At 36.7% G+C, this 19,745-nt stretch overlaps 1 protein-coding gene and 1 long non-coding RNA gene across 2 annotated transcripts; both read left to right on the forward strand.

Annotated features, from left to right (window-relative positions):
- The first annotated feature begins 11,024 nt into the window (after window positions 1-11,024).
- LOC147618677 (uncharacterized) lies at window positions 11,025-15,835 on the forward strand. The gene is made up of 7 exons (XM_086773714.1): window positions 11,025-11,405; window positions 12,968-13,020; window positions 13,147-13,329; window positions 13,415-13,530; window positions 13,621-13,701; window positions 14,951-15,047; window positions 15,179-15,835. Exons 1-7 carry the CDS (start codon window positions 11,327-11,329, stop codon window positions 15,293-15,295), a joined length of 726 nt encoding a protein of 241 aa, XP_086629840.1. The 5' UTR covers window positions 11,025-11,326; the 3' UTR covers window positions 15,296-15,835.
- On the forward strand, window positions 13,718-14,332 carry LOC147618678 (uncharacterized). The gene is made up of 2 exons (XR_015261942.1): window positions 13,718-14,059; window positions 14,157-14,332. It is a non-coding gene; the product is annotated as an uncharacterized LOC147618678 (long non-coding RNA).
- Window positions 15,836-19,745: the final 3,910 nt, after the last annotated feature.

The raw sequence follows: 19,745 nt of genomic DNA on the forward strand, positions 1-19,745 counted from the left end.
CGTATGGTTAGCACCCTCTAGGATCCTTCGCAGGTCACCTAGCGTTTCACTCATAGGCCACTTCCTTGGTCCCTCATCCACCATACCGGAAGCTCACCATTTAAATCGAACCGAGGCTAGTCAAGACCTTGGCCCAACCTTGCTATGCGAGACGTCCTCCATTGACTCTCCATCAGCTGTTGCAACTTTATCAGATTCGGTCTCCACGACCTCATTCACAAGACGGTCAAAATGCTTCCCCAGCATTCTTAACATAAAACAATCATTTAAAAACAGGTCATAAATACAGTTTCTATAATGAACTCTCGTCTTTCCACATTGTTCCACATCAATCCATATTATTTAATTCACATCCATTTCATATGTATTCCCATTCTCATCCAATCACATCCTTTTCATCTCATCACATCTTTCCTCATTTATCCTCATCAGATCTCATCCATTTCATATGTATTCCCATTCTCATCCAATCACATCCTTTTTATCTCATCACATCTTTCCTCATTTATCCTCATCAGATCTCATCCACTCGCATCTAATCATAACTACCCCGATCCACATAATATCATATTACATCCATTTCACCTCACGTCTCATTTATCCTCATCAGATCTCATCCACTCGCATCTAATCATAACTACCCCGATCCACATAATATCATATTACATCCATTTCACCTCACGTCTCATCATTCACATCTATCTCGATTCACATGACATCACATCTCTTTTATTCACATCCATCCAATCGTTCACCTGTACGACTATCCACATCTATTCATACATTCATATCTATCACTTCACATTCACACATCACATCACATTCTTTCACATACACATCCACATCACATTCTTTCACATATACATCCACATCCATTCCTTCACATACTCATCCACATCCATTCTTAACATACACATCCACATCCATTCTTTCACATACATATCCACATCCATTCTTTCACATACACCCACATCCATTCTTTCACATACATCCATATCCATTCTTCACATACATAACCATATCCATTCTTTCACATACACATTCACATCCATTCTTCACATATACATTCACATCCATTCTTCACTTATACATTCACATCCATTTTCATCACATATCCACTCATATCCCATATCATTCATTTACATCTTGATTTACATGACATCACATCTCATCCATTCATTCACATCTATCTGATTCACATCACATCTCATCACATCTATTCATCTCACATCTCATCACCTCTATTCACATCACATCCATCCATCCATTCATTCACACCTATCTGATTCTCATCACCTCTCATTATATCTATTCACCTCACATCTCATCACCTCTATTCACATCACATCCATCCATCCATTCATTCATTCACACCTATCTGATTCTCATCACATCTCATTACATCTATTCACCTCACATCTCATCACCTCTATTCACATCACATTCATCCATCCATTCATTCACACCTATCTGATTCTCATCACATCTCATTACATCTATTCACCTCACATCTCATCACTTCTATTCACATCATATCTATCCATCCATTCATTTACACCTATCTGATTCTCATCACATCTCATTACATCTATTCATCTCCCATCTAATCACCTCTATTCACATCACATCCATTCATTCATTCACACCTATCTGATTCTCATCACATCTCATTACATCTATTCACCTCACATCTCATCACCTCTATTCACATCACATCCATCCATTCATTCATTCACACCTATCTGATTCTCATCACATCTCATCACATCTATTCACCTCACATCTCATCACCTCTATTCACATCACATCACCTCTATTCACCTCACATCTCATCACCTCTATTCACATCCATCCATCCATGTATTCACACCTATCTGATTCTCATTACATCTCATTATATCTATTTATCTCACATCTCATCACCTCTATTCACATCACATCCATCCATCCATTCATTCACACCTATCTGATTCTCATCACACCTATCTGATTCTCATCACATCTCATTACATCTATTCACCTCACATCCCATCACCTCTATTCACATCACATCCATCCATTCATTCATTCACACCTATCTGATTCTCATCACATCTCATTACATCTATTCACCTCACATCTCATCATCTCTATTCACATCACATCCATCCATCCATTCATTCACACCTATCTGATTCTCATCACATCTCATTACATCTATTCATAGAATTTAAACATAGAATTTAAGAGAATTATAATTTTGATATAAAGATTATGCACCTATTTATGCATAAAAATCAACTTCAATGGGAATAACACTTTTATAAAAATCATTTTATGCATCTATTTATGCATAAAAATCAACTTTAATGAGAATAATAGTTTTAAAATAAAAATAAATCCTTTATGCATCTTTATATGCATAAAAATTAATTTTAATAAGAATAACACTTCTGCAATAAAAATAAATCCTTTATGCATCTTTTTGTGCATAAAATCAATTTTAATAAGTAACACTTTTGAAATAAAAATAAATCCTTTATGTATCTTTCTATGCATAAAATCAATTTTAATGAGAATAATACTTTTGAAATAAAAATAAATCCTTTATGCATCTTTCTATGCTTAAAATCAATTTTAATGAGAATAACACTTTTGAAATAAAAATAAATCCTTTATGCATCTTTCTATGCATAAAATTAATTTTAATAAAAATAACACTTTTATAACAAAACAATTTTCATTATGCATCTTTCTATGCATAGAAATTAAGTTTAATGAAAATAACACTTTTATAACAAAATAATTTTTACTATGCATCTTTCTATGCATAGAAATCAATTTTAATAATTAATATCAGTGATATCCATGCATATTCATATGTGAATATGTACATGGAGTAATTAGAATATTTCTTTTAGAATGCACAAACGATGGGAATTACTCTTTTGGAATAACATAAAAACAAACTTTCTTTTTCACAAAATTTTAGAAAATTTTGCTATAACCTTCTTTGTATGGCTGATCATTTCTCATTTTTCTCATTCTAATTTCAACTTAAATTAACCCAATCTAGATGTATATAACTCTAATCTACTCAATTTTTAAAAATCAAGAGTAATAATAAGAAAATTTTAATTAATCATTTAACTAATCTTTCTAGGATTAAGAAAGGCTGAATTGTAAGCAAGAGAAGGGGGTGGCCTTTTCATCAAGGCATAGCATTAAAATTTACTTCAAAGGAAAGCTTACAACTCCACGTAAGCTAAATTTTCTTAATTTTTAATTTTAAATCTATTGGTTTCTTGATTTTCTTGTTTTTACTTTTGTTTGAAGCAAGAGTGGCCACCAATTACTTTGGAGAGGATTAAGCCAAAAACAATTGAATTATCAAGAAATTCAATGTAAATGGCTCAAGATAGGAGCAAAGTAACAATGCATAAACATCATTAAGCTTTTACAAAGGAGAAGGCTTCTATTTATAGGAAAAAGTGACCCTCTAACCAAGCAAACTGATTCTAGAATTTTCCAGATCAGTTTGGTCAATTTTTGATCATTTTTGGGTCAGTTTAGCTTACTTTTTGGATCTAGTTGAAACAGGAGAGAGGAGAGATAAAAATATCTCATTATTTTTGAGTTTAAAACTCCTCCACACATGTGAAATAGGCACCTCCTTCATGAGGGAAGATCCCCACACTGAGGTGTTAAAAATGCATCATTTCCTCTAAATATCTCTTCTTTTTTAAGTAATAAACCTTGTACTCAGTCAACTCTTCATCTTATGTGAGCATTCACTCAATTTTGGGGGTTTTTCTTTTTCAATTTATCTCCTTCATATATTTGGATTAATCTTATTGGTCCATAGGAACCTTAATTGGATCATAATCTAAAAATTTCTAAAAATCTGGATCCTTAGGCTAAGGTCCTTTTTATCTATTTTCAATTAATTCCAATTGCACATAGGAAAGTTCTTTTTGAATTTCTGTTTCAGGGGAAACCATTTTAGACACTAGGAGGATTTTTATATCCAAAAATATCTCAATTTTAAATTACCTCCCTCTAGACATTTTCTCTCTCCAGGCTAAAATAGGGTAAAACAGGATCTTTCTTTTATTTCAGAGGGGGGAATAATTATAAGATCAGAAGGGGAGGTTCTTAAACTTGCACACCTCAAAAGCTGGAGGAAGGGATCTTACATCCTACCCGACTTAAAAAATGCGAGATGTTCTCATCTCACAAAATTAGAGGACAACTCTTTCCCTTAAGATCCAAGTGATTCTAAGGTTCCTTATAGTATGGTGAACCTAACAGAATCCTGGGAAAAAGATCCCTTATATAGAACTCATCATCAGATAACAATTCACTCAGATCATATCATTCAAATCCTTATCACAATAATGGTCCATTAGACCGAAATTTCCATCTTAACAGTCCTTCATGGAAATTCTCAATTATACAGATTTTTAATTTGACATCTCTTAACTTGATCCATTGTGTCAAGTATTAACAGTAGCAATCTATCAGCACAATCCACTAATCTCATAGTGATTTGCTGAAGTCATTATCGTCATTCCAGTTACGAACATCATCACAGGAACTCGTCCCATTCATCCTCATTGTGGTTTTGCTCAGCTTATCGCTTTTTAACAAAACTCAGGAATCGTCATTTTTCAATCAGAATCCAAATCAACTCATCAGTTCTCACCCAGAGTTTTTAAAATCATATCAACCACATTCGAATTCATCATCTGGATAGCATTTTTGCTTATAATTTCAAGTCTTAGATTTACTCGTATATACTGCCAGTAAAGAGCTGCAATTATATCCTCGGTATATACAGGTAGTCACGATCCTTGAAATTATAAGGTAAATACCATCATGACTAGGCCTCAAGCAAGTCAGGGATTCCATGCAATTGCGGTACTTCCATCTGAAGACCCAATTACTAATTTATGAATTTCAGTCTGAATATCAATTTGTATGAATTTCATCACATAATTACAAGCTTTTACTGCTACTTCATAAATTTTTGACATTTTTGGCTTCTCGGTTGATCCACATTAGCCAATTTGCTTTGATACCAACTAAAAGATCCCTGTCTCCACCGCGCAACCAATTCTGCGGTGCTAGCAGCAGAAGTAGCACTTGTTGCGCGGGGCAGGGTTCCTCACTCGGGGACTCGCCCCACGGATATCCAGACAAGAGAGTCATCCATCGGTTCTTCCAAAACTGAACCTGGAAAAACTTCCCACGCTGGGAAAGCACGGGCGATTCCTCCGAGATAAATTTACTCTAACGTAGTCAAAAGCCTTATCTAACTGAACTGATGTGACCAAACCCGTAAGTCCCAAGTCAGATCAAGGAAAAGATTGCACTTGGAGGATTTTTGTATCTAAAAATATCTCAATTTAGGATTATCTCTCTCTAGATATTTTCTCTCTCCAGGTCAAAACAGGGTAAAATAAAATCTTTCTTTTATTTCAAAGAGGGGAATAATTACAAGATCAAAAGGGGAGGTTCTTACACCTGTACGCCTCAAAAGCTGGAGGGAGGAATCTTACATACTACTCCACTTAAAAAACACGAGATGTCCTCATCTCGTAGGTGGAGTATGATCTCTTTCATCATCATCTTCTTCTTCTTCTTCAATAACTTCCAGCGTTACTGCCTTGGAAGAGTACAGAGGCCGAGTATAGAGGTGCTATTATGGCAGCATGTGAGGTAGCTTGGTTGAGAAAGCTACTTGCAGATTTGGGTCTAACAGTGGATAGATAAGTTGTTATTTTCTGTGACAACATTGGCAGTATACAGTTGGCCAGGAACCGAGTTTTTCATGCTCGCATGAAGCATATAGAGGTCTACTACCATTTTGTCAGAGAGAAGGTTTTGGTGTGGGAGACGTTGACCTTGTTTATGTCAGCACAGAGGATCAGGTTGCTGATATCTTCACCAAAGCATTGGGTACAGAGAAGCTCCACAGATTCACGGCTTCGCTTGGTGTACATGAGATGGAGTTGAGCTCGAGGGGGAGTGTTGAGATATTGAGCTCATCTAGTGAGGCGATGGACACTGATGACCCGCTTGGGGGATAGGCCCCACACTTACATCATTGGCATGGTTGGTGAGATCATGGGTGATATGCTGCCAGTGGGATGGCAGGCTGTGTGACAGCCATTCTAGAGACTGGCATAGTTATAGCGCCAGCTCATTTAGTTGGGTTCACACTATAAAGAACGCTAGTATGTATTTGGTTGAGTACCTTTTCATATTGTGTGTACTCTTATCTTTGTATATGGTGTGTTGAGTGTTGTATGAAGAAGAAGAAGATTTTCAGTCTCTCACCTTGTGTGTTCTCTTTTAGGGTTTTGTGAGTGTGTGTGCGCTTGCAAGAGCTCAAGCTCTCTTCTCCCCTGCATCTTTTCATTCACCTCACATCCCATCACCTCTATTCACATCACATCCATCCATCCATCCATTCATTCACACCTATCTGATTCTCATCACATCTCATTACATCTATTCACCTCACATCTCATCACCTCTATTCACATCACATCCATCCATCCATTCATTCACACCTATCTGATTCTCACCACATCTCATTACATCTATTCACCTCACATCTCATCACCTCTAACCTCACATCTCATCACCTCTATTCACATCACATCCATCCATCCATTCATTCATATCTATCTGATTTTCATCACATCTCATTACATCTCTTCACATCTCATCACCTCTATTCACATCACATCCATCCATCCATTCATTCACATCTATCTGATTCTCATCACATCTCATTACATCTATTCACCTCACATCTCATCACCTCTATTCACATTATATCCATTCGTCCATTCATTCACACCGATCTGATTCTCATCACATCTCATTACATCTATTCACCTCACATCTCATCACCTCTATTCACATCACATCCATCCATTCATTCATTCACACTTATCTGATTCTCATCACATCTCATTACATCTATTCATAGAATTTAAACGTAGAATTTAAGAGAATTCTAATTTTGATATAAAGATTCTTTATGTATCTATTTATGCATAAAAATCAACTTCAATGGGAATAACACTTTTATAAAAATCCTTTTATGCATAAAAATGAACTTTAATGAGAATAACACTTTTGAAATAAAAAAAAATCCTTTATGCATCTTTCTATGCATAAAAATCAATTTTAATGAGAATAACACTTTTGAAATAAAAATAAATCCTTTATGCATCTTTCTATGCATAAAATCAATTTTAATGAGAATAACACTTGAAATAAAAATAAATCCTTTATGCATCTTTCTATGCATAAAATCAATTTTAATGAGAATAACACTTTTGAAATAAAAATAAATCCTTTATGCATCTTTCTATGCATAAAATCAATTTTAATGAAAATAACATCTTTATAACAAAACAATTTCTATTATACATCTTTCTATGCATAGAAATTAAATTTAATGAAAATAACGCTTTTATAACAAAACAATTTTCATTATGCATCTTTCTATGCATAGAAATCAATTTAATAATTAATATCAGTGATATCCATCTATATTCATAGGTGAATATGTACATGGAGTAATTAGAATATTTCTTTTAGAATGCACAAACGGTGGGAATTACTCTTTTGAAATAACATAAAAATAAACTTTCTTTTTCACAAAATTCTGAAAAATTTTGCCATAACCTCCTTTGTATGGCTAACCATTTCTCATTTTTCTCATTCTAATTCAACTTAAATTAACCCAATCTAGATGTATATGACTCTAATCTACTCAATTTTCAGAAATCAAGAGAGTAAATAATAAGAAAAGTTTAATTAATCATTTAACTAATCTTTCTAGAATCAAGAAAGGCTGAATTGTAAGGAAGAGAAGGGGTGGCCTTTTCATCAATGTATAGCATTAAAATTTACTTCAATCAACTATAAAATAAGAAAATCAAGAAAACCATAGATTTAAAATTAAAAAGTAAGAAAATTTAGCTTACATGGAGTTATAAGCTTCCTTTGGCTTGAGGGATTGAGGGTTCTACTGTTGTGTGAAGTAAGAGTGGCCACTAATTACTTTGGAGAGGATTAAGCCAAAAACAATTGAACTATCAAGAAATTCAATGTAAATAGCTCACGACAGGAGCAAAGTAACAGTGCATAAACATCATTAAGCTTTTACAAAGGAGGAGGTTTCTATTTATAGGAAAAAGTAAGCCTCTAACTAAGCAAACTGATTCTAGAATTTTCCAGATCAGTTTGGTCAATTTTTGACCATTTTTGGGTCAGTTTAGCTTACTTTTTGGATCTAGTTGAAACAGGAGAGAGGAGAGATGAAAATATCTCATTATTTTTTAGTTTAAAACTCCTCCACACATGTGAAATAGGTGCCTCCTTCATGAGGGGAGATCGCCACACTGAGGTGTCAAAAATGCACCATTTCCTCTAAATATCTCTTCTTTTGTAACTAATAAACCTTGTACTCAGTCAACTCTTCATCTTATGTGAGCATTTACTCATTTTTGGGGGTTTTTCTTTTATTCTTCAATTTATCTCCTCCCTATATTTAGATTAACCTTATTGGTCCATAGGAACCTTAATTGGACCATAATCTAAATTTTTTTGAAAATCTGGACTCTTAGGCTAAGGTCCTTTTTACCTATTTTCAATTAATTCTAATTGCACATTGGAAAGTTCTTTTTGAATTTTTGTTTCAGGGGAAACCATTTTAGACACTAGGAGGATTGTTATATCCAAAAATATCTCAATTTTGAATTACCTCCCTCTAGACATTTTCTCTCTCCAAGTCAGATTAGGGTAAAACAAGATCTTTCTTTTATTTCAGAGAGGGGAATAATTATAAGATTAGAAGGGGAGGTTCAAAAGCTGGAGGGAGGAATCTTACAAAAAGAGAAGGAAAAGGGGCTAAGGGAGAGAGTCTTCATTAATTCCACTATCTCATGGCTTTCGTTAAAATCGAAGAGTGGAAGGATTAGGTACCACACAGTGTGTGGATTGGAGAAGGATTACTCTCAATGTCATACTCATGAGATGGACGGGGAAGAGCATGGCAAAGAAATGGGTGGGGAAAAGCATAGCAAAGAAATGAATGCTTTAACATTATCACCCTCTCACTAGTTAACACCCTCTCACATGAAAAGTGTACAGGCTTTTCCTACCTTGGCTTTAACATTACCACCCTCTCACATAAATAGACATGGTTTTTAGTGAGTGGGTTTATTTGAGAAGAGCAATAAGATTAACTTGTGAAAAAGTGGTAACATTGACTAGTTCCCAACACTTGAATCTCAACTCGACGAAAGACTCCTTTATTTTAGCAAATACCCTTGCATTGGGTTCACAACTCTGACTTCATCTAATGATAAAACCCCTAAATAAGAACCATTGTGTGTTGAAAATGGGAAAAGACTTGGCTTCTAATTGGCATTTGTTTTCTTGTGATTTGAAAAAGATGGATGGGTATCATTTCATGTTTTTATAAGGTCCGCTTAACTCTAATCAAGTCTTAAAGAAAGCAACCATAAACCATTAATAAAAGACATGTAAAGTGTCATGGCAATAATACAAGTATAGTCATTCATGTGAGAAGCTCTCTTTCATGCTGGTCACGATAGAGCTACCAACATGGAGAAAAATATTGACCCTTTAAACTTGTCTGCTGTTTGTTGTGAATAAGGTTGAGGTGTTAAAAATTGTGTAATACGGAAAAAACATATGAGTGGAAAAGAAAGGGGTAGGATATAAAGTTCTACATGTTTAGCAAACTAGAAATATAGTTAGCTTTAATGGGCCTGATGTGATTGAAATCTTATCAAGGTCAGGATGCGGACAATTTGTTTAAGCTGGGAGAAAATGTTCAAAAAAGGTATTCGTGAAGGAGTCAACATCGTGGCGATCTCCAAGTGATCAAAGAGTGGAGGTTTATTTTTAATTTTTTTAAAGTATAGAATTATGTTTTAATTAGCATTTATTGTTTATGTAAGTATTACATTTATTGTTTATAGAATTTGATGTAGATATGTTTTAATTAGCTTTTATTGTTTGTGTAAGTACTGTAGTCATTATTTATGATAAAAAGTCAATCAACCAATCTAAGGGTTTTTTGGTAAATTTATATTAAAGTTTTGGATTTGGTGTAGATTTATTTTAATTAGCATTCATTGGGCTTTCCTTATGTCAGACATTGTGAGGAATCGGGAGAAGTTGTTTAGTCAAATATCTTGAAATCAACTATCAAGAGATCCGAGCATAGTTGCTTTTTGACAGGTGTCACGCCTATTTTTGAGTATTTCGGTCATAAAATACTTGCAAAATTTTAAAATACGCATAAAAAGTTACACTAAAATATAAAAAAACTTGCTATATTTCATCAAACCTATCAATTTTGAAGGGCAAGGGTGCTCGTGAATCAAGGGCAAGGGTCAATCAAGACTAGATCCAAGGGTAGAGGTTTATTCACAATTTTTATTTTTACAATTTGTTGGATTTGATGTAGATATTATGATTATCATTTATTACGTATATAAGTATATAATAAACAATCATCACGTGATCCAAGAGTGCATGTTTGTTTTTGCAATTTCATTCTTGAAAATTTCAAATTTGGTGTAGACATGTTTTGATTAGCATTAATGTAAGTGTAAGTGTAGTTATTGTTTAGCATTTATTGTTTGTGTAAGTGTAGTTATTGTTTATAAATAAAAACACTACTATACACTATATAGTTTTGAGTTTATTGTAGATATGTTTTGATTAGCATTAATGTTTGTGTAAGTGTAGTTATTGTTTAAACATTAAATTCATTGTTACAAGCTGCAAACGACAAGACACCCTTTTACGAAGGGGTATTTGCGACCTTGTTGATTGAGTAAGTATAGTTATTGTTTATAAACACTACATACCCTTTTGCAAAGATGTGTCCGTCAGATGTGTGTGAAAGGGGCCAGCCTCTTTGCAGAGTGTAAAGCATCCCTTTTGTTTATAACCCTTTTGCAAAGGGCCTTTTGTTCAACTTAATTGTTTTGTTGAGGAATGCACTTTAGGGCCTTTAGAATCGTGTAAAAGGAAGCGTGCCCGTCCTTTACACGCTTCCCCTTGTGTAAAAGGAAGCGTGTCCGTCGGATGCGTGTGAAAGGGGCCAGCCTCGTAAAGCATCCCTGCCGCCTTACTTCCCTTCCCTTCCCTTCCCTTCCCTTCCCTAGTTCGTGTAAACGTGCATAAACCGGCACGAACCGGCACTATATACCCGGCACGATACACTCCGTTACACAGGAAACAGGATCTGCCTGTGGTAGCTAGCGTTTCTTTCTTCTGATAGATGGCTCCGCCCGCTGTCGCCTCCCCCAACCTCAAGATCACCATGGGCGACATCGAGCGAAAGGTCGATATGTCTCTAGGTACGATCTTCTCTCCACTCCCTCGTTATGGTTCTGCTTGCCTTTTAGGTTTAGGGCTATGTGGATCTATGGTGAAGGCTGCGATAGGAGAGAGACAATTTTCGTGTCAGAGTTAGGGTTAGGTTATGGCTTGGCTGTTCTCAAGGAAGATTCATAATTTTGCTCCTCTTTCTTCATCGCAGTTTTTGTTTTCAGGGTTAATTCAAGGTCTTCTATTTGGGGGTCTGGAGATAGATTTTAGAAGGGATTTCTTTGGTTAGGTTTTGTTTTTGATTAGGGCTTAGAGCTGAGCTTAAGCATGGAAGTTACACCCTCAGCATAAGTATTTATGCAGTATGGTTATATGTGTGGTGTATGGTGTAAGTGTGTGTATATGTATGATGCATGTGTGTTTATATGTGTGCATGCGTGTGTGTGTGTGTGTGTGTGTGTGTATATATATATATATATATATATATATATGCATATATGTATATATGCATATATATGTACATATATGTATATATATATATATATATATATGTATGTATATATACATATATGTACATATATGTATGTATATATATGTACATATATGTATGTATACATATATGTACATATATGTATGTATATATATGTACATATATGTATGTATACATATATGTACATACATATATGTATATATACGTACATACATATATGTATGTACATATATATACATATATGTATGTATATATATGTATACATATATATACATACACATATATGTATATATATATACATATATATACATGTGTGTGCGTGTGTACATACACATAAATATGAATACATATATATGTATATATACATAAATGTGAATACATGTATATGTATTTATATACATGGTTCTAAACCATGTATACATACATGCATGCATATGTATATGTATAATTTTCTGACCTGCAGGTTAAAATACGTACAGTGACTCACCCAAACATACTGAAAATATAACCTATTAATAGATCTTGTCAATATGCATATAGCAAATCTCCATGCTTGTCATACGCATATAGCTTGCGTCTTGAGAGAACAAATCCTCAGCCTTTATTTTTCTCATATCAGTAAAGAATATGTTATTTGCATTCTTTGTGTGTGGGGGGGGGGGGGTGGGGAGATCTGGGTGCATATTTACTTACCTATGTATTGTATGCACAATTGGATGTATTCATGCATATGCGTGCATGTGTCTGTTAATACATGTAAGTGTATGCATGCATTTGCCCATGTAAATTGTCTGCATGTTTGTATGCACACACAAATGCAAATACGTACATGTGTGTGTGTGTGTGTATATAGTAATCTGATGTTCATCTGTACATGTCAGATGTACCCCCATCCCCAAGCTCAAATGTATCGAGAGTGGATTGATGAGACTATTAGTACAAGAGATGTGCCACACACTTCTCTGTTGTCTAAATGGAGTAGATTGAGCTTGACCTGAAGGGCAATATGTAGATGGACGGACCAGGTTACCTAGGCAGGATTTCTTTCTTTCAATAGGAAGATGTGGATTGATAGGCGTTTTTTCTGGTCTTGTACTGCAGATGATATAATTAAGCAGTCCAAGAGGAAGGATAGGAAACAACATCGTTCCAAGGTGATTCTGTCTTTGTCATATCCTCCATATGATTCTTTCTGACAAGTCAGGGCACAATCCGTTTGGAAGTGCCTGACATTGAGGCACCATGCCTAATTGGAACACGCTATATATCTCTATGGGCAGGTTAAAAATCAGAACAGGATATTATCTGGGCCACAAATGCAACAATCACAAGTGGAACAGCCACAGGTGCAACAGAGGAGAGAAGTGCAGCAGAGAAGAGAATTGCAACAGAGAAGAGGTCCGCAGCAGAGAAGAGATCTGTTGCAAAGATTTGTAGCACTACGCTCCTCAGCCATTCGACAGGTGTAGCCAGTTACCTATGAGCATTGCCTTCTTTATTGTGATGGTGCATCAAAGCTGTTCCCTGACCTGTGGTCGAAATGAACAGGGGAAATTGGCGGAGTCTAGAGCTCACAATGGAAATTTTAAGTTTGTGGAAACCAAGAAAGCTGCAAGACAAGCCTTGTCTAGCAATGTCAATACCCCATTAAATTGGTGGAGCAGGTATCTACAGAAGTCTTCCATATCATTGGGAGTGGCCTTGTTTTTACTAGAAGGGTTATCTTCTTGAACTGTCAATGGATTTATTTTCAGGAAACGAGTACAAGGAGCCATTCGTCCAGTTGGAGTTGCAGCCCGAAACCCAAAGATATTGGGTTCTAGTCAGTTGAGCAAGTGAGTGGTCATACATAGTATACTCTGCAAGCAAAGGTGTGGATGCTGGATGCACTGATTTGGTTTGCAAAGTAGAGGACCTACACATTCTACCTTGGGACTAAGGTCCGTGTGCCAAGAAAGTTCTCAAAAGTGAGGTCTTGTAAGGAACATTGCACCTGCCAATGGCATTCATGTTCAGACGAGCCCTCAAGAGCATCTCAGCTGCAGAGTCAAGCCACAGGGACATGATATTTGCTGCTGGTCCTCATAGTATTCCTTCAATTGTGGATGTGACTTCAGTTTATCTGTGTGCTACAGTGTTTGACCATCTTCATAAGCACTCAGTGGCTCGCACCACCTTTCTCATTATCAGGAGGTGATTTAATGGGGAAAAGGGAACCGTGATTTATTTTGAGTTTATGAAGCTCAAAGGTTTCCTTAACTTGTCATACTTGATTTGATTTGTTTTCCAGACTGCTTGCCTTAGCTGGGAGTTCCTGATTAGCATGCTGCTCCTTGAAATCTGGCTCTTGAAAAGTCGCAAACGGGATGTTGCACCTGTTAGACAGCAAACTTTCAAAAGTTGAGATATTTTAAGGAGGTTGCACATGAAAGCTACCGGATCATTTTGTGATACTCATTACCCCAGACATGGATGGCCCCAAAGTTTGTGCTGACCATGCATTATGTGGTAAATGGAATGGAGTTGATGAGATGGCTCTTGTCCTTCAAGAATAATGAGCTCTCTTTAAAGGATGCCAAAATGCACATGACATGCATGTGTATGTGCTGGCCAGTGAGAGAGATGCATACAGGATGTTAGCATGCCTATGCAAAGCAATACATAGAGAAGACTGTTGTTTCCAGAAACTGTGAGCTGCATTTCACCTTAGTAAAAAAAATTCTTGGTTGTGCAAATACCATGGAGACCTATCGATGATGCATCTGCAAAGTTGAATGGAAGAGGAGTTCATTTTGGAGTCAGCAAACATTGGTGGCATGGCATGCGCTACATGGCATGGTGCTATTTATGCATTTTGTCCAAAAACTTGTGCAAACGGATAACACCACTTTCTTCGATTGTGTGCACGTTTTGTATTTGTAGGTTCTGTTGAGGATGAATGGTATGGTTTTTGTTGTTTTTTAGACTTGGATGTGTCAAAGCAGGTTTGCTGTCAGTGCACATTAAACTATAGAGCATCTTCTTTCAACTGTTGGCAGAGATGTGTCATGTTTTGTTCTTGAGGGTTTGCAACATTTTACCCAGGACTGGAGCAAGTAGAAGGCCTGCAGCACGGTGGACAGCTCCCTTAGGAAAGGGAGTGGCAGCTCAGCCTCGAAGACAATTTTGGGGCTCAAACAAGGTAACTTTATTCCTTGACAAGACTGTCACAATTAGCACGAGAGTAGATGGAAGATTTGTGTACGGCACTCCTTGTCAGTGTACAATCATTGAGATGATGTTTTTTTATTGGTGTCTATGTGCTTTTGTCAGATGTTGGCCAATGGATCTGGGAGAAAGCCTCAAACTCTGGACTCTCGCTTTGCCAGCTTGCGAGAGGAACGCCAGCTTCAGTCTCAACTTGGCCCTCGTGTAGGATGGAGGAGATAAGTGGTTACTTTTACTGGATGCTGACAAAAATTGTAAGCTAATCCAGGATGCATATCTGGTTGGGGGCCTTCTAGAGTGACCTGTACTACAGAGGTTGAATGTTTTTCTGGCTATCGTGGGGTCACAGGAGGATCCATTCAGTAGTCAGGATTTCTTTAGAAGGTTTATTCTGTATCTTTGTTGCTGCTGGATTTTGGGACACATTTTAGGGGATGAATTTTCTGTTCTTTGCTCATTTTCAAATCATGGCTTATAGTGGAGACTGTATATTGAGTCACATATCACTTATCAAGACAGATTGTATGCCTTACTCAAAACATTGGGGCATTTGGTGCATGTGAGGCATGTTGTAAATGGAGACTGTCAAAGATCAGTGAGACTGCTATCCCTCTTGACAAAGACAGATCTGTGAGCATTCAGTATTTGTGCAGGTTACTTGTCGTCAGTCACTGCACTTTGGTGTAAGTGGGTATCTGTTTGTGCCAGGAGTACGCTACTTACTAATTTTGTGGATAAGTGGTGATGTTACCATTGCTAGTACGATTGTGGATCTCTCTCTCTCTCTTTCTCTCTCTCTCTCTCTCTCGTGTGCATCTTCTGCCATATTCTCTACTTATGTAGGTGTGCCCAAAGCATCACAAGAACTTTTGGGTGTTGAAAAACATTTTATGTTGGCAGAGAAAGAGGATCAAACATTAAGAGTGAGTTTTTGGACCTTGTGGGAATGTTGGAACGTGCCTGCGGCTGTTAGCTGTGGATGGAATGTTTTGGGAAGATTATAGTAGTGATTACAGCCAGGGTCACTAGTTCTATTTTGCAAGGAAAGTTGTATCAGGTCTTGGTGATGTCCACGGTACCGTAACTCGAGATATGTGCAAGATGGACTTTTGAACAGATTAGATCAGACCATGAAGATGGGCTGCTGTGGCACTGGAGATTTTTAAAGGTTGAATGAAGCATGGTTGCACTGATGACAGTCAAAGCAGAGTAGACAGTACGGCAGCAGGTACTGATCAGCATAGGAGGGCAGTTTTTGTGGCCCAGGTCTGCTGAACACAGAGAGAGCTGTGAATTGGGGCTGAGCCGTGCTGGATACAGCTGTCTTTTACTGCTAGGTGATATGGCTCCCTAAGCAGTGGATGGCTTTGTTTACATTGTGTGGATCTGGATTAGATTTGAGTTCAGAGCTCAGCACAGTGCCGGTTGTGGTATGGACCTCTACTTGCTTGGTGGTCAGAAGGCACATGTCTGAGTCTTTACACTTGGTGCCATGTGCAAGTGGAGGAGCATGTATGTTGGGCATGGAAAGTGGAAGGAAGCAGGGGACTGGCTGTGCTGTACCCCCAGTGCTGCATCTGTGAAAGTAAATCTTTTATTTCTGCATCTGTGGATGTGATCATTTTCACTGTGATTGTTCATTAGCTTATACTTAGTTAATCGTTTGAGTCACAGTACCTGTTGAGAAGTTGGCAGTAATCACTTGAAATGGAGTGCTATTTTTGAGTAAATACATACTGGTGGGGATTATATCAAGGCTCTTACCTCTTAAATATTTAAAACAATTTTTCTTCCGATTAAATTTTTGTAAGTAATCATGCAAGTGATCAACTCCTAGTAGGATATGCTCAGTTCCTCACGGCCTTGATTTTTCGGCTAACCATGCAAAGGCCATTCTACAACCTCAGGATGGCTGGCGTTTAAAGAATTCATTAATAACTCATAATTATTAAACAAAACATTCATTGTGTGCTGCATGAGCAGCAGTTTTTTTCTATTTGTGTGCGTGTATGTCGATGGTTAAATATATAAATTCTAAATGTGCCATCATGTAGGTGTTGGTGACTTTTACCAAAACATTGAACATTTTTCATTTCGGTTCCACTGAATTATTCGCTTTGGCTTTGCAAGCGAGTGGAAAATAGAGGTCTACTCTGCTTTCATTGCAGTGTGGCCTGAGGGTCTGGATTGTGAGTCCACATTAAACGCATGCTCTTGTGATTTTCATGCTCAATATATGACGCAGTTCTGACAAATTGGAGCAAAAGTCGTCGAAATATCTATAGTGGATGTGGGAAATCATATGCGTAAATTACTACTTATGCTACAAGATTTATGCAGTATCATTGTAACTAATTTTGAAATATGGGCCTATATTCATACATATGTACGTGTATGGGCCCACTAGTGGTGCCCCACATTTAGGGGCATTTCACACCAACTATAGCTATTAAGTCGCTTTTAGACCATCCATAATGAGTCCATGCATGGACCTAGCCTCATCATAATGCCAGCTTTTTTATGACCTAGGGTCATAATACACACTCTTTATTCTAGTGGCCATCAGATAGTTATGTAAAATATGAGAAATGCTGAATCAACATATACCGTGCCAGTTTTAGGTCACTTTAACAACATTTTGAAGTTAAGATTTTTTGACCAATGGACTTGGTAAAAAAAAAAAGAGCACTTTTGGGAGAATTGCACCTTACAGCAATTGCCACTAGATGTGTAGGAAGGCCATTGAAACTGTGCGAGGCAGAAAAGCGCTAATCAAGGTGGCATATTGAGGTACTAGGCGCTTGCTCTTATACCATGTTGAAACGTGGGTGAGCTATAGTGGTGTCACAAATCTGGGCATGTTCTTGTGTTGACACTTCAACATAGGACAGTTTATCAATATTGCTTATCCTTGTTGTGTGGCTTGGATAAGGTAACACTTGTTGTTTGTCATTGTTTTCATACTGGTGTTGGAAATTTGGTGCACAGCACCCTCATGCTTGTACGAAAGAAATACTATGTGGAATGAAGTTTTTCCTAAGGGGGGTTGGCCTGATTCGGCCCTAGTGATGTGTTGAGCGAGGCTATATTATCTTCAGTGTGATTTTCCATTCATTTGCACGTGTGTTCAATCTAGGATTGATCCTTTTGGGTGCTTGCGCCGTTACAAGTGGCTTGAAGGTGAAGGTAGCCATGGCTATGGAGTAGATAGAGATAGAGAGTTTAGAGACAAAAGACAATGCTAGAGAGTGTGAAGTACACAACTCAATGATGTGACCTATGATTGATTTCTTCAATGAAGTACATGCACCTTTATAGGTTACAAAGGTTGCCCCAATGAATATCACTACAAATATACTTTCTTGACGCAAAATGGTAGAAGTAGTCTTTCTCTAGGGGAGCTCAAGGTAGATATCCATACACAAACATAGAATGACGTTGTGTTATATGTAAATTTTGTAGGAAGCAGGTAATTGTTGCCTTATTTAGAGTTTAATTGACCCTATTATCAAGACCATCCAAACTCATCTTTAACTATGCATTTAACTCCTTAAATACTAGACATGTTATTGTCAATATTATCAATCATCAAGGGGCTCAAATGCTTCCAGAGGAGCCTTTTAGGGGGGATTTGTCTTATTATTTTCTCTGTGTTGTTTTCATGTTTGTGAGCATTAGCCTACTATTAGTAAGCCTCTCAAGGTCCCTTGATGTGTCGATGTTTGCAAGCATTAGCCTATTAGAAATTTATCTTATTTTTTGATGGAAAAAGATGAATGTGCAACTTTAAGCTACATGTATGTTGAGGACATCTTTAGTGTTACTCTCTTGATTTTTGGCTTGTCATGGCAGGCCTTTGCATTAGTTTGAACTTCCAAAATTAAGGTTGCCTAGAAGAAAAAATCATTTCCAAGATTGGATAATTGATTGTTTGAAAGTCTTCATTGTTTTATTCTAGTTTCTGACGAGACTGAATTCTATTCTTCAAGGTTTTCTCTACACAGTTCTCTCCACAAGCCATCTATTTCATGAGTGCATCCATCATCACTCGTGGATTTCAAGAATATATCTCCTCATATGTGCATTTCATGATTATTTTCTTTTAATATTTATCTTCGAGAACCTTCATTCAACTAAGGTTCTAAGATTTTTAACCTCATTTGTGGTACTTTAAATGTTATGTTTCTTATTAATTAGAATAAAAAGGTATAGGCATGCATTTCATGTTACTAAATCCATAGACATCTTATTATCTATTGTAAGATGTCACTGGAACATATAAAGCAACCTTACCATGCACTTAATGTCGAATAGAGAAAGTCTTAGTGAATATAGTTGCTTAAGACTAGTAATAGAGGTTTGGCCATGTTTAAGTTTGGTCGGCCTAGTCTAAAAGCTAGTCATTTGTATATAAGCCATTTTTGACAACAAGCAAGACATAATCATTCCCTTATAATAGTCTCTCCTTCTCTCTTCTTGCTTGCTTGTATGTTTTTGAATCTTGCTTGCTTTATGGATGCATGCTAGAAAGGTTTGATTCTAGATTTTCTTCTTGCAATAGCTTCTTCTTCTTCTTCCCCCTCCTTTGTGAGAGAGAACCATCGCAAAGGACCATCTTTTTGTTCCTCCATCTAGGTATTGAGAGCTCTCCCTTCACCCCTTTGGCAAAGAG

This window comes from Cibotium barometz, chromosome 34, assembly GCF_041138505.1.
Source record: "Cibotium barometz isolate CiBa-2024 chromosome 34, ASM4113850v1, whole genome shotgun sequence".
NCBI lineage: Eukaryota > Viridiplantae > Streptophyta > Polypodiopsida > Cyatheales > Cibotiaceae > Cibotium > Cibotium barometz.

Excerpts from the sequence above, each read along its gene's own strand:
- LOC147618677 (XM_086773714.1), top strand. The coding sequence starts at position 11,327 with ATGGCTCCGCCCGCTGTCGCCTCCCCCAACCTCAAGATCACCATGGGC. Across the intron at positions 11,406-12,967 it reads AAAGGTCGATATGTCTCTAG|ATGATATAATTAAGCAGTCC; the intron begins GTACGATCTTCT and ends CTTGTACTGCAG. Across the intron at positions 13,531-13,620 it reads CCATTAAATTGGTGGAGCAG|GAAACGAGTACAAGGAGCCA; the intron begins GTATCTACAGAA and ends ATTTATTTTCAG.